The sequence below is a fragment of the Leptonychotes weddellii genome, chromosome 7 (assembly GCF_054177405.1).
Source record: "Leptonychotes weddellii isolate Sample4059 chromosome 7, ASM5417740v2, whole genome shotgun sequence".
NCBI lineage: Eukaryota > Metazoa > Chordata > Mammalia > Carnivora > Phocidae > Leptonychotes > Leptonychotes weddellii.
Genome location: NC_138375.1, coordinates 32,322,766 through 32,338,160, shown reverse-complemented (window position 1 = coordinate 32,338,160; position 15,395 = coordinate 32,322,766). Strand labels below are relative to the sequence as shown.

Here is a 15,395-nt window from a genome sequence, read left to right as displayed (position 1 = left end):
TACAAGTTCTATGACATTTTTGGGGTGCCTAGGTGGCTCAGTCGTTAAGCATCTGCCTTCGGCTCAGGTCATGATCCCGGGGTCCTGGGATTGAGCCTCGTGTCGGGCTCCCTGCTCAGCGGGAAGCCTGCTTCTCCCTCTCCCACTCCTCCTGCTTGTGTTCCCTCTCTCGCTCACTGTTGCTGTCAAGTAAATAAAATCTTAAAAAAAAAAAGTTCTATCACATTTTTAAAACTTTTTTCTAAAGTACCAAACTTTAGGGACACCTGGGTGGCTCAGTCGGTTGAGTGTCTGCCTTTGGCTCAGGTCATGATCCCAGAGTCCTGGGATCAAGTCCCATATCGGGCTCTTTGCTCAGTGGGGAGCCTGCTTCTCCCTCTGCCTGGAGCTCCCCCTGCTTGTGCTCGCTCTGACAAATAAATAAATAAATCTTTAAAAAAAAAAAAAAGTACCAAACTTTAATTTTACTAGTTATTCCTTATTTTTAGTTACTCCAACTTGATTTACATTAACATTTCATATACTGATAACAATTTACAACATATTAATGACCTTTTAACACTGGAGTTTTGTTTTTGCCTTAAATTGCTTGAAATTAATATTGCTGGCTCTGCTTTATGCTTAATTTTGCCTGATATGACTTTGTGTACTCATTATATTCATTTTGATTCTCCATTCATTAGTTCCTCCTATCATTTGCTAATCAACTATAGTACACTTCCATAAACTGATTTTGTAAGTGACTTGGGCATCCTGACATTTTTTTTTTCAATTGTCCTACATTGTCTATTATCTTGGCTGGTCCTAGACTTCTTGTTGTAGCTTTTCCTCTGGAAGTCTAGGACACTCCTGCACTGTTTCCTAATGCTCAGTGTTATACAGAGTCTGAGACCAGTTAGATTTTTGTTTCTTGGTAAGTAATTTTTCTCCCCAACTGCTTTTAGGCCACATCTAACTTGCGTAAATGAAGTTACTGCCTATTTCCCAAGTCCGTCCTGCAGCTTCCCACCTTCACTCACAGTTCCATCCACTTATTGTCCTCTTGTTGGAAAATACCCTCTCTCAAGAGCCAATTCAAATACCACTTGCTCCAAAACACATTTCCAGGATTCATACTAGTCAGAATTAACCCATCCTTTATCTAAATTTATGTCACTGTTGTACTTCTGTAGCACTGACATCTACAGTGTATTATTAAAGAATATACACCAGAGTGGTTATAAGTAGGTTCTGGAGTCAGATCACCAGGGTTGAAATTTCAAACCTGCCACATTGTAGTGTATATTCTTCAGTAAGTTATTGGGTTTTCTGTGCCGTTAACTCATCTGCAAAATAGTGCCTAGCTCATGGAATGTTTGTGAGGATTAAATAAGCTAATATATGTAAAATATCTAGACCACTCTCTAGAATATATAAGTGTTAGGTGAGGTCCTGATATGTATTATGGTATGTATGTGGTATGTGTTCTCCATTTGGGATGAGAAAAATTATTACGAGAGAATGAAACAGGTGCTACGAAAGATTTAAGTATTCAAAGGATGGGACAATTAAACATGAATTAAATATAATCAGCTTAGGGAAAGCAATGGCATTTCAACTGAATCCTAAGTATTTTAATTACATAGAATTTTAAAAGCACTTTTGCATGCACTAGTTCATTTAATCCTTAAACTCTGTAAGGTAATTTTGTTTTATGGGGGCAGAAATAAAGGATGGCAACTCAAATTGCCCAAGACGCAAAGAGTTAGAAAGTGAAAGCTAACATTAAGAGAAATATCACTATACTTGGAGCTTGGTAAGGTTGCTCTCTATACATCTGCATTTTTCCATCAAGGATGAATGGGGACGCAATATATGGATTGAACAGACAGGACCAAAGGTAGAGAACAGTATTCCAAGCTTTGTAAACTGCTTAAATAAACAAATGGTGGTGTGAAATGACATGGCTTTCTGGGTAAACTGAAAATAATGTGCTAAAGATGGAACACAGCACAAAGCCTTGCAAAGCAAGCCTTTGGCTGAACTGAGTAACATCTTTCAGGTGCTATTCCTTCAGTTTAGCAATCATCTATGGCAATAATCCCTAGGCTTCTAGCTGAGGAATCGATCAATATAACTGTGGCCTCTGTCTTGAAAGACAGAGAGCAAGAGAGGGAGGGAGGGAGAAAGGTAGGGAAGGAAGGAAGGAAGGGAGGAAGGGAGGGAATCTGTCATATGACTACAGTACCTAATTGGGTGTTTTAAAAATTCACAACAGGAGGTTCTAAAATAAAAACAGTAAGCATGATTATACAAAGGTAATTCCTTTTTCTCACTAAAAATGTTTTGAAGGAAATCTTAATTCTCAACAAGATTAACAATTTTACTAACTGACAACTGATTCTGAAACATAGCAAACCTAGTTTCCTCATCTTTGGGATAGAGCAAAACACGAACAGAATATGTTAACATTACTTCTTCATCCTTTTTTTTTTTTTTTAATATAAAGATTTTATTTTTAAGTAATCTCTACACCCAACATGGGGCTTGAACTTACAATCCTGAGATCAGGAGTCGCATGTTCTACTGAATGAGCCAGCCCGGTGCCCCTGGGTCAAATATTTATCGAGTACCCTGCGCCATGTGTTAGGTGCTGGCATTAAATAACAGTCCTGCACTTGTTAACGTTACTTCTGAGTGCTAAGAACCTAAGTTGCATATAATTCATCAGTTATATTATTAATCAACTGTGAAATTGTGGAAAAGTCACTTAACTCCTCTGGGCCTCAGTTTCCTATACTTGCAAAATATTGTTCCAATTTTAAAGCAGTTTGAGTAGGACTCTGAAACTCTGTATTATTTATCAATGAAAAAATTAAAAACAAAAAATAAAAATATAGCACATCTACCTATTCTCAAACTTTTGAATTACTGTCCTTCCATTACTTTCAAAATCACATGCAACTAATACCAGGTATTGCAGATAGCTCAATTGGTCTCATCAATTAGCTATATATGAATAAAATCACCTTAAAACAACATATTCTATCTAAAATTAAATCCTTCAGTGTGTACTCTGAGCAAAATGAGAGGTCTAATCACAGGTTAGAAATATTTGTCTCAAAATAATGCATTTGACAAGTCTCATCATTAAAATTCCCTTTATTTTTCCTTCAGTGAAACTCAAGTATTCCCGAAGTCCTGAATCAATTATTTCTTCTTAGTTTTCCAACAGCTGTCATTTGTCTTCTTTTGGTCTGTTCAGTAGAAAGTGAACTAGCTGGAGCAGGACATCATCATTAAAACCTTTCACATTATTATCTTCAATTGTTTCATAAAGAGGCTTACTTTGTGTCCCCCAACATATATTTTTACGAGAGTTATTTCGATCAGCTTGTGCAGTCAGTGCCAAAGTATTTAACTGGTAGCAGAAAAAGGAAAAGTATTTTCCATCTGTGATCACGCCCTGAGAGACAAAAGGCCGAGTAACATCTGCTTCACTCCAAAATCCTACAGAAAAAAGTTATACTGAAATTTACACATAGAATATAGTTTACCAAAAACATTTGCACATTAGAGGGTATCAAATATCCCCTAAAACCTAAATTATTTTACCTACCAAATTCCTGAAGATCTCAAAGTTTCCTCATCTTCTCCATTCTAATCCTATATTCTATTTCTGCATCAAAAATTATTTCCTCCTTTCTGATATCCCCAAACTCATGACACATTCTCAACAACTTCACTCTTCAACAGCTTTCAACCTTAACTCGCTTCATCTAAAAAAAGCAGCAAGCTCTATCGATGCAGATCTCCCCTACATCTAGTACTGACTTCGTTCACTTTCCCAGTACCAGTAGCATCTAGCACCCAATAACCATTACGGCCATTTACTTCACCAAAATCTACAAAAAAAATACCTTCAGAAAAAAACGGACTCCCTAAGGACTTCAATCATGTCCTTAGACAAATTCTATTCTTCCTTTACATATTTTGAAATTGGTTTTATGAGCTGCTGTTATTTCACCTTGTGTTATCTTGTGTCATAGGTTCCAGGATGCCTTTAATACCTTTACTACTCATATTTTCTGGCTTCTTGTTCTAGACTGACTGGCTTTAACCTAGGGCCAAGCAGTAATGTTCTTTCCTCATACATATTTTCTATCAGACTTCATGAAGACAGCCAATGAATAATATTGTTAGCATTTGGAATTAAATATAGGAAAAAAGAAGCACTTTACTTTTAAAGCGTAAACAGTGCCATTCTAATGCCTTTGAGAAAGATTCCTGTTTCTGCTTCTGTCTAATCCTATTCCTATTCTCTCCATTTAAGTCAAAAATTGTGAGTAAAAGACTAAATTATATATATGTATGAAGAAAACAGGTGAGCCTAGAAATAATTAAATCTGTATTAAATTCCTCCTGGGAACTCATATAGGATCAATCTGGTTACTATTACAGTTTACTACTTCAGGTTCTGTAATAAAATCCCAATGCCTCACAATGAGCTCTGAGATCTGGCGTCTGGCTTCCTTTATCTCGTCCTCCATCATTCTCCCCCTCCCCTTTCTTCATTGTTCTTTAAACACCTCAAGTCTGTTCCTACCTCAGAGACTTGTATTTCTTTTGCCTGGAAGTGTCTTTCCCCCAAGTTTGTGCTCAGGCAGCTCCTCAACAGTCAGGTCTTCGTTCAAATGTCATTTTTTAGAGACCACCCCCTGAATTACTCCATTTAAATGGAATCGGCCCCATATCTCATTTATACCTGCACCCGGTAACCATTCTATCCCTTATGTAGTATATTTCCTCCCTACTATTACCACTAGCTAAAAATACTACATGTTTATTATCTTTTACTCTCCTCACTATAAGCTCCAAGACAGTAGGATCTGCCTGCCGCATTCAACACCGCATCTCCAAGGCTAACACCGCCTGGTTCCTAAAAAGCATTCACTATTTACTGGATGAATAAACAATCTCTTAATCCACATCCTGGATATAGCCTTCAAAGATATTATACAGAACAGTTGTGATTTAATCTAAAATTCAATCCACCAAAGCATTTCCTTTTCCAGCTTCAGAAAGCTGCTATCATCTACAGAGTTGACTTAGTTGGCTACAGTCTTTCACCTACTTGAGAACATCAGAAAATAATTCATTCACACGAAAGTGGTCAAAGTAAAAGATCAAAGTAACTATCTACACACCACCTGCCAATTGCAAATGTAAAATATTTAATTATGAATTTTAAAACAACCGTGCTTCGTGTCACTGCAAGTTTTCAAAATGTTAAGATTCAACCTACAACACTTAACCCAAAGAAACAATTAAATTCTTAAAATGTCACAGGTATCTTCCAAGAACAATGCCATAAAATTAGTTTTACCTTGATACAGAGCTTGTGCTCCAGTCCAAGCAAAGAGGCTTGCGATAGCATTAGCTCTAAAAACAACTTCTATCTGATCAGCACAGTTCTGTTTCAAAAGCCTTTCCCTTTTTAATTTGTCAGGTAACAGATGAAACTGTGTGTGACCGTAACAGTATGGGTCTGCTGTCTTTGAGCCTGAAGAGCAAAATAAAAACATTTCAGATGAAATGTACATGTGAACATCTGGAGCACACATCCTTAGTCTCTGCTTCAAACCCATCTTTCTCCTCCACACATCCTGTGATCAGTATCCGAAATATACAAGTGGGAAGGTTGATTTATTTCATTGATCATAATGAAGTTAAACTTCACATGAAAGTACAATCTGCTAGCTATCATCAAGCCCACTCTGATGACACAGGATAAGTCAAAAGAATGTATGTGAAGTTTATTTGAAATTCCCTATTTGGTTTTTTCAAACCCTTCATTCATCATTGGGAGCTACGTTATTTTCTTTGTCTTACTCTCCACATGATACCAACTTTTCATTAAAAAGTCTCCTTTAGGGGAGCCTGGGTGGCTCAGTCGGTTCAGCGTCTGCCTTCGGCTCAGGTCATGATCCCAGGGTCCTGGAATCGAGCCCCGCATCGGGCTCCCTGCTCAGTGGGAAGTCTGCTTCTCCCTCTCCCTCTGCCTGCGTCTCTGCCTACTTGTGCTCTCTATCTCTCTGTCAAATACATAAATAAAATCTTTAAAAAAAAAAAGTCTCCTTTATCATTTTAGTGTAATAATTACATACCTTGCTCCTAATTTTTTTTTAAAAAATGATTTTTATACTATATTTCCAAGTAAGGAAAATGAGAGCCAATATTTCATGATGTGTTGATATTCTTGACTTTAGTAGTAAACTTTTTTCAACCAAAAGTTCCACAGTTCACACTCTAAGACCACAGTGGCACTGAAGGGGCTGATAAAATACGTCTGGAGGACTAGTATAACGCTGGTTTCTTAAAATCTTCAACTTTTGTCTATTAATTCAACTTGGAATTAATAGACAAAAAGATAGCAAAAGTATAAGCTACACAAGGGCAGACATCAGGCCTTATTAATTTTTATATTCCTAATGGTTATCACAGAGTGTGGCACAAACAGAAGACTTTTATAAAAAAGTCGATCACTGCCTCAAGTCTGGCTCTATACTGGTTTACTCCTGAAAAAGGACAAATTACTTTTTCTACATAATGAATCAATAAAAATACGTAAAACTATTTTTTAAAGTTAAATGCTGCTAGTTCAGTAGAAACAAGTAAAATTTTAAATGGTGAGCTGAAAGAATATTTTTCCCCCAATTTTCATGCATATTACAACAACCTGAGATTATGAATTATATTGCTTGTAAACTACCTGAACTTCTTGGTCATCAAGAATTAATTATGTAAATCTGCACAGGATACTTCGGACACATTGATGGCAAAATATTTCAAAAGAAAAACTTACCAATAAATATGGTATTTTCATATTGTCGTTTGAATAAGGGAAGTTTGTCTGGCTTACAAGTTATAACAGGGATTTCGACAGGTATAGAATAATCCAGCGGCACAAACTTCAAGAAAAAGAAAAGTCATAAATGAATTCACAGCAACACTAGTACTAATGTATAAATTTTACTCACTTTTTTTTTTTTTTTTAAGATTTTATTTATTTATTTGTCAGAGAGAGAGAGCACACAAGCAGGGAGAGCGGCAGGGAGAAGGGGAAGCAGGCTCCCTGCTGAACAAGGAGCCTGATGCAGGACTCAATCCCAGGACTCTGGGATCATGACCTGAGCCGAAGGCGGACGTTTAACCGACTGAGCCACCCAGGCGTCCCAACTCACATTCTTAATAGACTTAAAAATCTCAAGATGAGATGTGTTTTACAAAATGATTTGGTAACACCACCGTCTTGTGATGGGCCAAATCCAGCCAGCCACCTGATTGTACAAATAAAGTTTAACTGCAACACAGTCAGGCACATTCATTTACATATGGTACATAACTGCTTTTACATTATTTAAGAACTAAGATGAATAGTTGCAACACAGACTTGTGGCCCCCCAAAGCCTAAGATATTTACTGTCTGGACTTTTACAGAAAAAATGTGCGCGTGCGTGTGTATTCAGACACACAGACAACACTCAGAATATACTTATTTTCTCCACAAGAACTATAAATTAAAAAAAAATGACCAGCTTATAATTATAAAAATGCCTTGATTTATGATTAGGTAGTGTAGTCTATCATAAATTACAATCATAAACTATTATCAATTGTTTATAGGTATTTTTAAAGATTTTATTTATTTGAGAGAGAGAGAGAGAACGCGCACACACACAAGCGGCGGGGGGGTGAGGGGGAGGCAAAGGAAGAGGGAGAAGCAGACTCCCCCGCTGAACAGGGAGCCAGATGGGGACTTGATCCCAGGACCCTTACTGACTGAGCCACCCAGGCAGCCCAAAGTTTTTTATAGTAAGAAAAAGAAAAGATTTGTATGATCCTGAAAACTGATGCCTTAATCCTGCTTAAAAATTATTATTTGACCTTTGAGCACTATACATACCATAACAGGTTAAAAAGCTGAAAAAGAATTTCAGATGAGAAGTATGTGAAAGAAACTCGAAAGGGATCCATCTAAAACTTTTTATTCTACTAAGCCCATTACCTAGGCTGCCTATGACATTTCCTCATCAGATATCAGTAGATATATATGCAATAAATCCTTACCTGTGGGAGTTGTTTGGATATTCGAATCTGGTTGTGTGGTTTATCATTTATTTGGTATCGCAAAGCATCAACTCGACCTTTCCGATGACCACTAGGAATAATTTCTTCACCTCGCAACCAGTAAAAGTGAACTGGGCGTTTACAATCTATCAAAAGATATTCAAAATTTTATTTAATCATTTAGATCAATTTGGTTATTATTAGAATACCAGCAATACAGAACTTAGTAACTATGGAAATTAAAAATTATCAAAAATTACTCTTTGTTGTAAGATAGAGTCTGGGTTATATGATGATTTAACTTAAATGACTGTGACTTAAATATAATGCTCAAACATTTATTGTCTACTTGTGCCATCCATCATACACTAAACACTGTAATGGAAGAGGTTTGTCGGTTAAGAATAAACATAAAGAAAATAAGACCAAAAGGAGTATCACTCACCAGAAATAAAAAGTTTTTATAGGAGTCAGAATTACTAAATCAATCTTCACAATAACTCTCAAAGGTATGCATACAGTTGTCATCACCTCCACTTTATAGAAGAGGGATCTGGGTCTTGACAAAGTCAAGTTCTCCTAGGCCAACAGTCAGTAGTCAAAATCCCCAAGGCTTCTCTCAAGACCACTTCCTTCCCAACTGAGACAGAAGTAACATGCACACTACAGGACTCAGTTGAACACACATCTACAGTTATAACGACATTAAGTCAATAAATATTTATTAAGACACCTACCAGGCAGTAGATATAAACTAATGAATACCTCAAAAACACTGATTTTTAAAAACTGTCCGTTAATTTTTCATGTCTGCACTGAGCAGTTAAAAGAAGTTTCTGATTGTTTCCTGGGAACCCAAAATGGCTAGGTTTGAATCCTGAACTCAAATCTACCAGCTACAGGCTCTCCGACTAGGTTCATTTTACCGTTCTGTACCTCAGGGTGGTTTTCCCATTCATAAAACAATGCTACCCTACTATAAACGGTCATCATGAAGATTAAATTGGTTGGCACATAAAAATTTAGAACAGGGCTTGGTACATAGTTAAGTACTGAGTAAATGTTAATTTTACTCAGTATCACCTTTAATGTTCACACTTCTGTGAAAAAGTACTATTACCGTAATTCTCATCTTGAGAATGAGAAAAACTACTTTAACCCAAAAGAGGTTAATGAACTGACATGCAGTCATGTAACTTTTTGGTGGAAGGGCCAAAAGCCAACTTCAGGTCTGCCCCGCCCTCTAAGAGCCCCTTCTCTTAACCAACACTGTTCTTCCATTCCATTTGGCTGGACCTTCACAAAGCAGAACCAAACACTGGAATCGTGGAAGGCTGTACAGCTAGGAGGCGGCAGCCCAGGGCCGGAAGGGAACCCAGTCTCCAGATTCTTGGCGCAGTGACTGCTATTAAACCTGGCGGCGCCCAGCGAGGCGCGAAAAGACTAGAAATATAATTAACAATGCAGAAAGAAAGAAAGGAACAGTCCCCCCCGCCCCCGCCCGGCGTGGCAGCCCCAAGGCTCACCGAGGGTGGCGGTGGCCAAGGCGGGGTTGTGTGCGCTGAGCAGGCCCATGAGGGTGGCCACCAGCTGATCCAGGAAGGGCGAGGCGATAGCCTCGCGGTCCTGGTAGAGGGGAGGGCGCCGCTTGCGCCGCAGGTAGAAGTGCTCCTGCAGGAGGCAGTCACACGCGGCGGCGCGCAAGGCCGCTAGGTCCAGGACGGGCGCGGGCTCCGCGGGCTCCGCGGGCTCGGCTGGCGGCGGCGGCAGGCCCGACAGGAACGCGGTCTTGGTGAAACTCTGATACCAGCGGTCAGCGTTCAGAGCGAAAGTCTGCGGATAAACCACGTACTTCATGAACTGCATCTTGGTGAGGATTCGCAGCTTCTCGTCCACCGACACGGCCGCGTGCACCGTCGCCTGCCACCGCTCCACTCGCCGCTGCCGTGCCGCCTTGCTCTTGGCAGTCAGGGAGGCCACAATCGGCGGGTAGCGCGCGACGGGGGCCGCCGTGACATCGGGGCCGGTCACTTCTGGAGCCGTGACGGCGGCCTCTGCCGCAGTGTGCAATGACAGCCCCGGCCCGCGGAGGGCTAGCCTGCAGCACCTGGCCGCCGCCATCTTTGCTCAAGGTTTCGGACCCAGAGGTTAATTTCAGGAAATGTCGCTGCGCTCTTGACGTAAGGACCAATCGAAAGCGGCATTTGAGCCAGGCTTGGGGAGGCGGATTCTCAGTGGGCCTGAGATACGTTGCGTCATTCATTTCTTAGCCAATCAGATCACTTCTCCATCTTAGTTTCCAGCGCCCGGGAGCGTTCGTAGACCCGAGGCAGAACTTGCTGCCTGTTGGTTTTCCGCGGGCCGGGCTGGGAGGAGTGAAAGTTTTAAGTAGGAGTTGCCACCACCTAGGTTGCTCTTCCGACCGCGGCACGAACCCCTTGCCAAATTTCATTTAGGAACTTTCTGCACCGGAACCTCTAGCATTTATTGGCTTCTTTTGTGTGTGCCACATCCCACCTCTTGTCTTAGTTCTTAGAGTTGAAATTTAATGGAAAATATTGTTCTAAATGTTTTATGGCTAATACGTGCTTACTTTTAAAATGACGCAAGCATAACTCATAGATGGCCACTGCTAATCTGTGGAAAAATAATTCCATATGTTTCTCTATGTTAATTGATACATAATTTGTTTTAATTCCCCTAATTTACAAAACGGGGAATATACGTTTAGTTGGATTTAACTGGAAAAAAAAAGGAAATAACAATAAAAACCACTAACGAATTGTGTTTAAATTTTGCTTTGTATTAAAACTCATTATTATTTCAACATGAGTCGATTCCTATTAATCTTTCAGCAACCTGAAGAAAGGAACTGTTTTATTTTTATTTTTAATCCTCAGCAATCAATCAATACCTATGTATAGTGGGTCATCACTAAATACCTGCTGAAAAAGTCAATTGTTAAAATTATTGAAAATTTAAGCTCATTTCAGGTGATCTAACTTATTAACTCACACTCCTATTACAGCTAGGAACTGGAAAAATACTTACTTGGATTTATTGCAATAATTCTTGAGGGTATTGAACACCAAACATTTTGTTTCTAAAAGGAAGTTATAACATGTATATCTTTATGTTAGAAGTGATGATGCAGTTTATGAAGTTGCAAGTCTATTAAACTGACATTTAGCAATACATACTTCAAATTCATTACAATAATATCTTCTGTGAGAAGTTGCTAGCTTGAGATCAGGGTGCCAGCATGGTGGGGTCTGGGGAGAGCTCTCTTCCTGGCTTGAAGACAGCTGCCTTTTTGCAGTGTCCTCACATGGCAGAGAGAGACTGAGCTCACTCATATCCCTTACTATAAGGAAAAAGGCCTATCAGATTAGTGTCCTAACCTTATGATACCTTAATGACTTCCATAAAGGCTCTGTCTCCAAATATAGTCACATATGAATTTTAGGACACAATTCAGTCCAGAACACTATGGCTGATTGGGAAGTAATGATTGTGGAGGGTCAAATTTGGAAGGAGGGACACCAGTTAGAAGACAATTTGCCATATTTCAGGCAAGAGCTGATTGTGGCCAGAAGGGACAATAGCAGTAAAGATAGTGGGAGTGGTTACAGATTCTCAGTTGAGTGTAGGTAGGAGAAAGTCTCCAAAATTTTGGGCCTGAACAGTCAAATAAGAGAAGGCCTGTGGACAAGAGATGCATTTTTCCTTTAATCTCTCATCTTTTTCTGGGGTGGGCGTTGGAGAGGGAGGTGATTTGGGGAAGGAAATAAGAGAATTTGTGAAATATGAATTTATATCTGTTTATTTGATTGACATTCTCCTAGAAGAAAATAGATAGTAAAGATTTAATATCCCTATTAAAGTTGCCGCTGGTCTTAGATTTAAATATTATAGTCAAAAGCTATGACATTCACCAAGGATTTTGGAACCCTCTCTACTTCATTCTTCAATAAGTATTTATCAAGTGACTGCTATATGCCAGCACCGTTCTAGGTACAAAGGAAACAGCAGTGAAAATGGCCTTCATGGAGCTTACGTGCTAGTGGATAAAATCATCTAATCCAACATATCAAATGATCAGATACAGATGTTCTATGTTAGGCAGTGACAGGAGACAATAGGAAAATACAGCAGGGAAGGAGACTAAATCGTATTGGGTGGAGTGGAGTGATTTCAATAGACAGGGCAGAGAAGGCCCCCTGAGAAGGCGACATTTGAATAACATCTGAAGGAGATGAAGGATAGAGCCATGTGGATATCTAGAGGACAAATCTGAGCCAGGGCAAAAGCCACAGTATATCTGGAAAGTGGGAGGAACAGCAAGGAGGGCAGTGGGCTAACGTGGAAAGGGACACTGGCATTTTGTCAGTGATAGCCAATATGTTATTCAGAAACAAGTTCTGATGAGTTGCGTGATGTTTATAATCACAGGTTTGTTTTTTTGTTTTTTGTTTTTATTTTTTTCCCTATTGTGGTTGGGCATCAGAACAGTTCTGTTGATGTTTGGATGAAATGAAAGCTGCCCAGGTGATTGTAGTCCTTACCAGAGCTTCTTATATCTAAAGTTGAGGATATGGGAAGGAAATGGCAACAGGATATTTTCTATGTACAGATGTGGATGAGAGTGACAGCTGGTCCTTTTCAGCTATTTCCTTCACACACACACACACACACACATACACACACACACATTTTTTTTTACCCAAGGCATATTTCTTACCTGGTTGCATATATAACACATTTACATAAAACTGAAAACATAATATAAAGTACCACTAGGGGAGAGGTGTGTATGAGTGTGTGTGTGTGTGTGTGTGAACAATTTGGTTTAGAATCAACAGGAAGGAAGCTAAGTGTTTACATCTTATGCCAGGTACTATATTAAATACTTCATATAGGTCATCTCCCATAATTTCACAATCATTCTCCAAAGAGAATATTATTTTTCTTCTGATTTTTTTTTTTTGCAAAATCACAGAACTCTTGCTCACAACAGATAAAGAATAGCTAAAACATTTTTTTAAGGATTTTATTCATTTATGAGAGACAGAGCGTGAACACGAGGGGAGGGAGGGGCCCAGGGAGAGGGAGAAGCAGACTCCTCGCTAAGCAGGGAGCCCAATGCAGGGCAGGATCCCAGGACCCTGAGATCATGACCTGAGCCCAAGTAAGAAGCTTAACCAACAGAGCCACCCAGATGCCCCTACCTAAAACAATTTTGAAAAAGAAGAATAAAGTGGGAGGATCAGTTTACTTGATTTCAAGGCTTTTGAGACCATAATCAAGGGAGGAAAGCTAGCCTTTTCAACAAATGGTGCTGGAGCAATTGGACATGGACAGGCCAAAAATGAAACAAAATAAAAAACCTTGACCTATCTCTTCCATCTTTTGGAAAAATTAACTTGACGTGGATCAAAGGCTTAAATTTAAACATAAAATTATTAGAAAAAAAACAAGAGAAAACATCTGTAGGTGCTAGAGCTAGGCAAAGAATTCTTAGAGTTGACCGAAAGTATGATCCATAAAAGGAAAAATTAATAAATCGGGCATCATCAGATTAAAGCTTTTGCTTTGCAAAACACCCCATTAATACCCTTAGTAAGGGGTGCACTTGTGATGAGCACTGGGTGTTGTATGTAAGTGATGAACCACTGAGTTCTCCTGAAACCAATATTGCGCTGTATGTTAACTAACTAGAATTTAAATAAAAATTTGAAAAAAATTAAGTAAAAACACTCTGTTAAGGGATCTAAAAGATAAGCTACAGAGTAAGTGAAAATAATTGCAAACCATATACCTGACAAACAACTGGTATCTGGCTTTGTCACTTTCACTTTCCTTATTTAGACCAGATTAATAACACCCACTTTACAAGTTTGCTACAGCGATATATGAGGTGACATATGTAAATGACGCGGAACAACATTTGCTGAGTACCAAATACTTTATATATGCCAATGGTTTCAATTTCCTCAGCAACATACTTTAAATCAGAGCGCCGATTTTCCTGAGAGGTAAGGGATTTGCTCAAGCTCATAAGCTCCAGAACCAGCATTAAACCATGATCTCTGACCATGATCTCGCCTGTGCTCTTTACACCAATGGTTTTGTAAATTAGAATGATTCTTCTGGAAGAGATCCAGGAATTCTTAAAAGGTAGTAAGTCAACTTCCTAAGACCGTATGCACAATTTAGTGATAATAGGAAATTGGAATAATATGAAAGTCATCTATAACTACTTAGCATAAAAGAAAATATTTCAGAATTTCTTGTGTGTTATTTTGACTAGTTCATGATTCTTCCTATCCAAGAAATAAGCAACATGAGGGAAACTGAAATATTTTCTCTTGGCCTCAAAAATCTTATCAGAAATACAGGGATAATAGGACAGCACAGCAATGGTCAGACAGTTTTAAGTTTGCTAAGGTACTGAACACAGGAGATCACGATGGAATTTTTATGAATAATGTGACATGATACCAGAGGCAACCTAAGTCAACTCAAAATGATATAGATCGGGGTGCCTGAGTGGCTTGGTCTTTAAGCGTCTGTCTTCGGCTCAGGTCATAACCCTAGGGTCCTTGGATGGAGCCCCTCATCCAGCTCCCTGCTCAGTGGGAAGCCTGCTTCTCCCTGCCCCTCTCTCCCTGCTTGTGTTCCCTCTCTCTCTCTCTCTCAAATAAATAAATAAAATCTTAAAAAAAAAGAAGACATAGATTGTGTGGATGAGTGGAGAAAGTTAACTGCCACAGCAAATAATTATTTATCTCATTTTGCTCCCATGAAATAAAAGCATTTCAACTTTTATTATAATTAATATAATCATTTCAACTTTTATTAGTGGAGGATAGAGTCCTCCACTGTGGGTGAACAACTCAGGCTTTAGTGTCCTGAAAATCTACATAACAACAAGCAAATATGATCATAACAGAGGATGATTCACTAAATAAAAAGTAGTAATTGGGATCAACTTCTATAGTCCATATCAATAGCATAATGTGGCAGTTTCCCACAGAAATTAAGGTTAATACATCAATTTAAAACAATTCAGAGTCCAAGGGATGGGCAGTGAAAATCTCTCTTCCTTCTTCACTCCCAGTCCCTCCTTTTCCTTCTCCAGAGGCAGCCTCCTGTACATTCTTCTAAAGCATTATATTCCTGTGTAAGAATATCTACATATATATACACGCACACACTCAAAAGGACATGTGAGATGCTATTTATTCTTGTTACTGACTGCCTATTCAAACTTGCTCTGAAAAGCT

General features: G+C 38.9%; 1 protein-coding gene across 1 annotated transcript; it reads right to left on the bottom strand.

The window, feature by feature from the left end:
• Positions 1-3,123: 3,123 nt before the first annotated feature.
• MRPS30 (mitochondrial ribosomal protein S30) lies at positions 3,124-10,475 on the bottom strand. The gene is made up of 5 exons (XM_006729720.3): positions 9,636-10,475; positions 8,110-8,255; positions 6,845-6,950; positions 5,366-5,542; positions 3,124-3,489 (listed from the first exon to the last, which is right to left on the bottom strand). The coding sequence occupies exons 1-5, from the start codon at positions 10,228-10,230 to the stop codon at positions 3,218-3,220; spliced, it is 1,296 nt and encodes a 431-aa protein (XP_006729783.2). The 5' UTR covers positions 10,231-10,475; the 3' UTR covers positions 3,124-3,217.
• Between the last annotated feature and the right edge of the window lie 4,920 nt (positions 10,476-15,395).

Bases quoted from the DNA above. Each gene is read 5' to 3' on its own strand.
- MRPS30 (XM_006729720.3), bottom strand. From the start codon at position 10,230: ATGGCGGCGGCCAGGTGCTGCAGGCTAGCCCTCCGCGGGCCGGGGCTG. The intron at 8,256-9,635 runs GTGAGCCTTGGG...ATCTTTTGATAG, and splicing joins CTTGGCCACCGCCACCCTCG to ATTGTAAACGCCCAGTTCAC. The intron at 6,951-8,109 runs GTAAGGATTTAT...TTTTTCTTGAAG, and splicing joins TATCCAAACAACTCCCACAG to TTTGTGCCGCTGGATTATTC.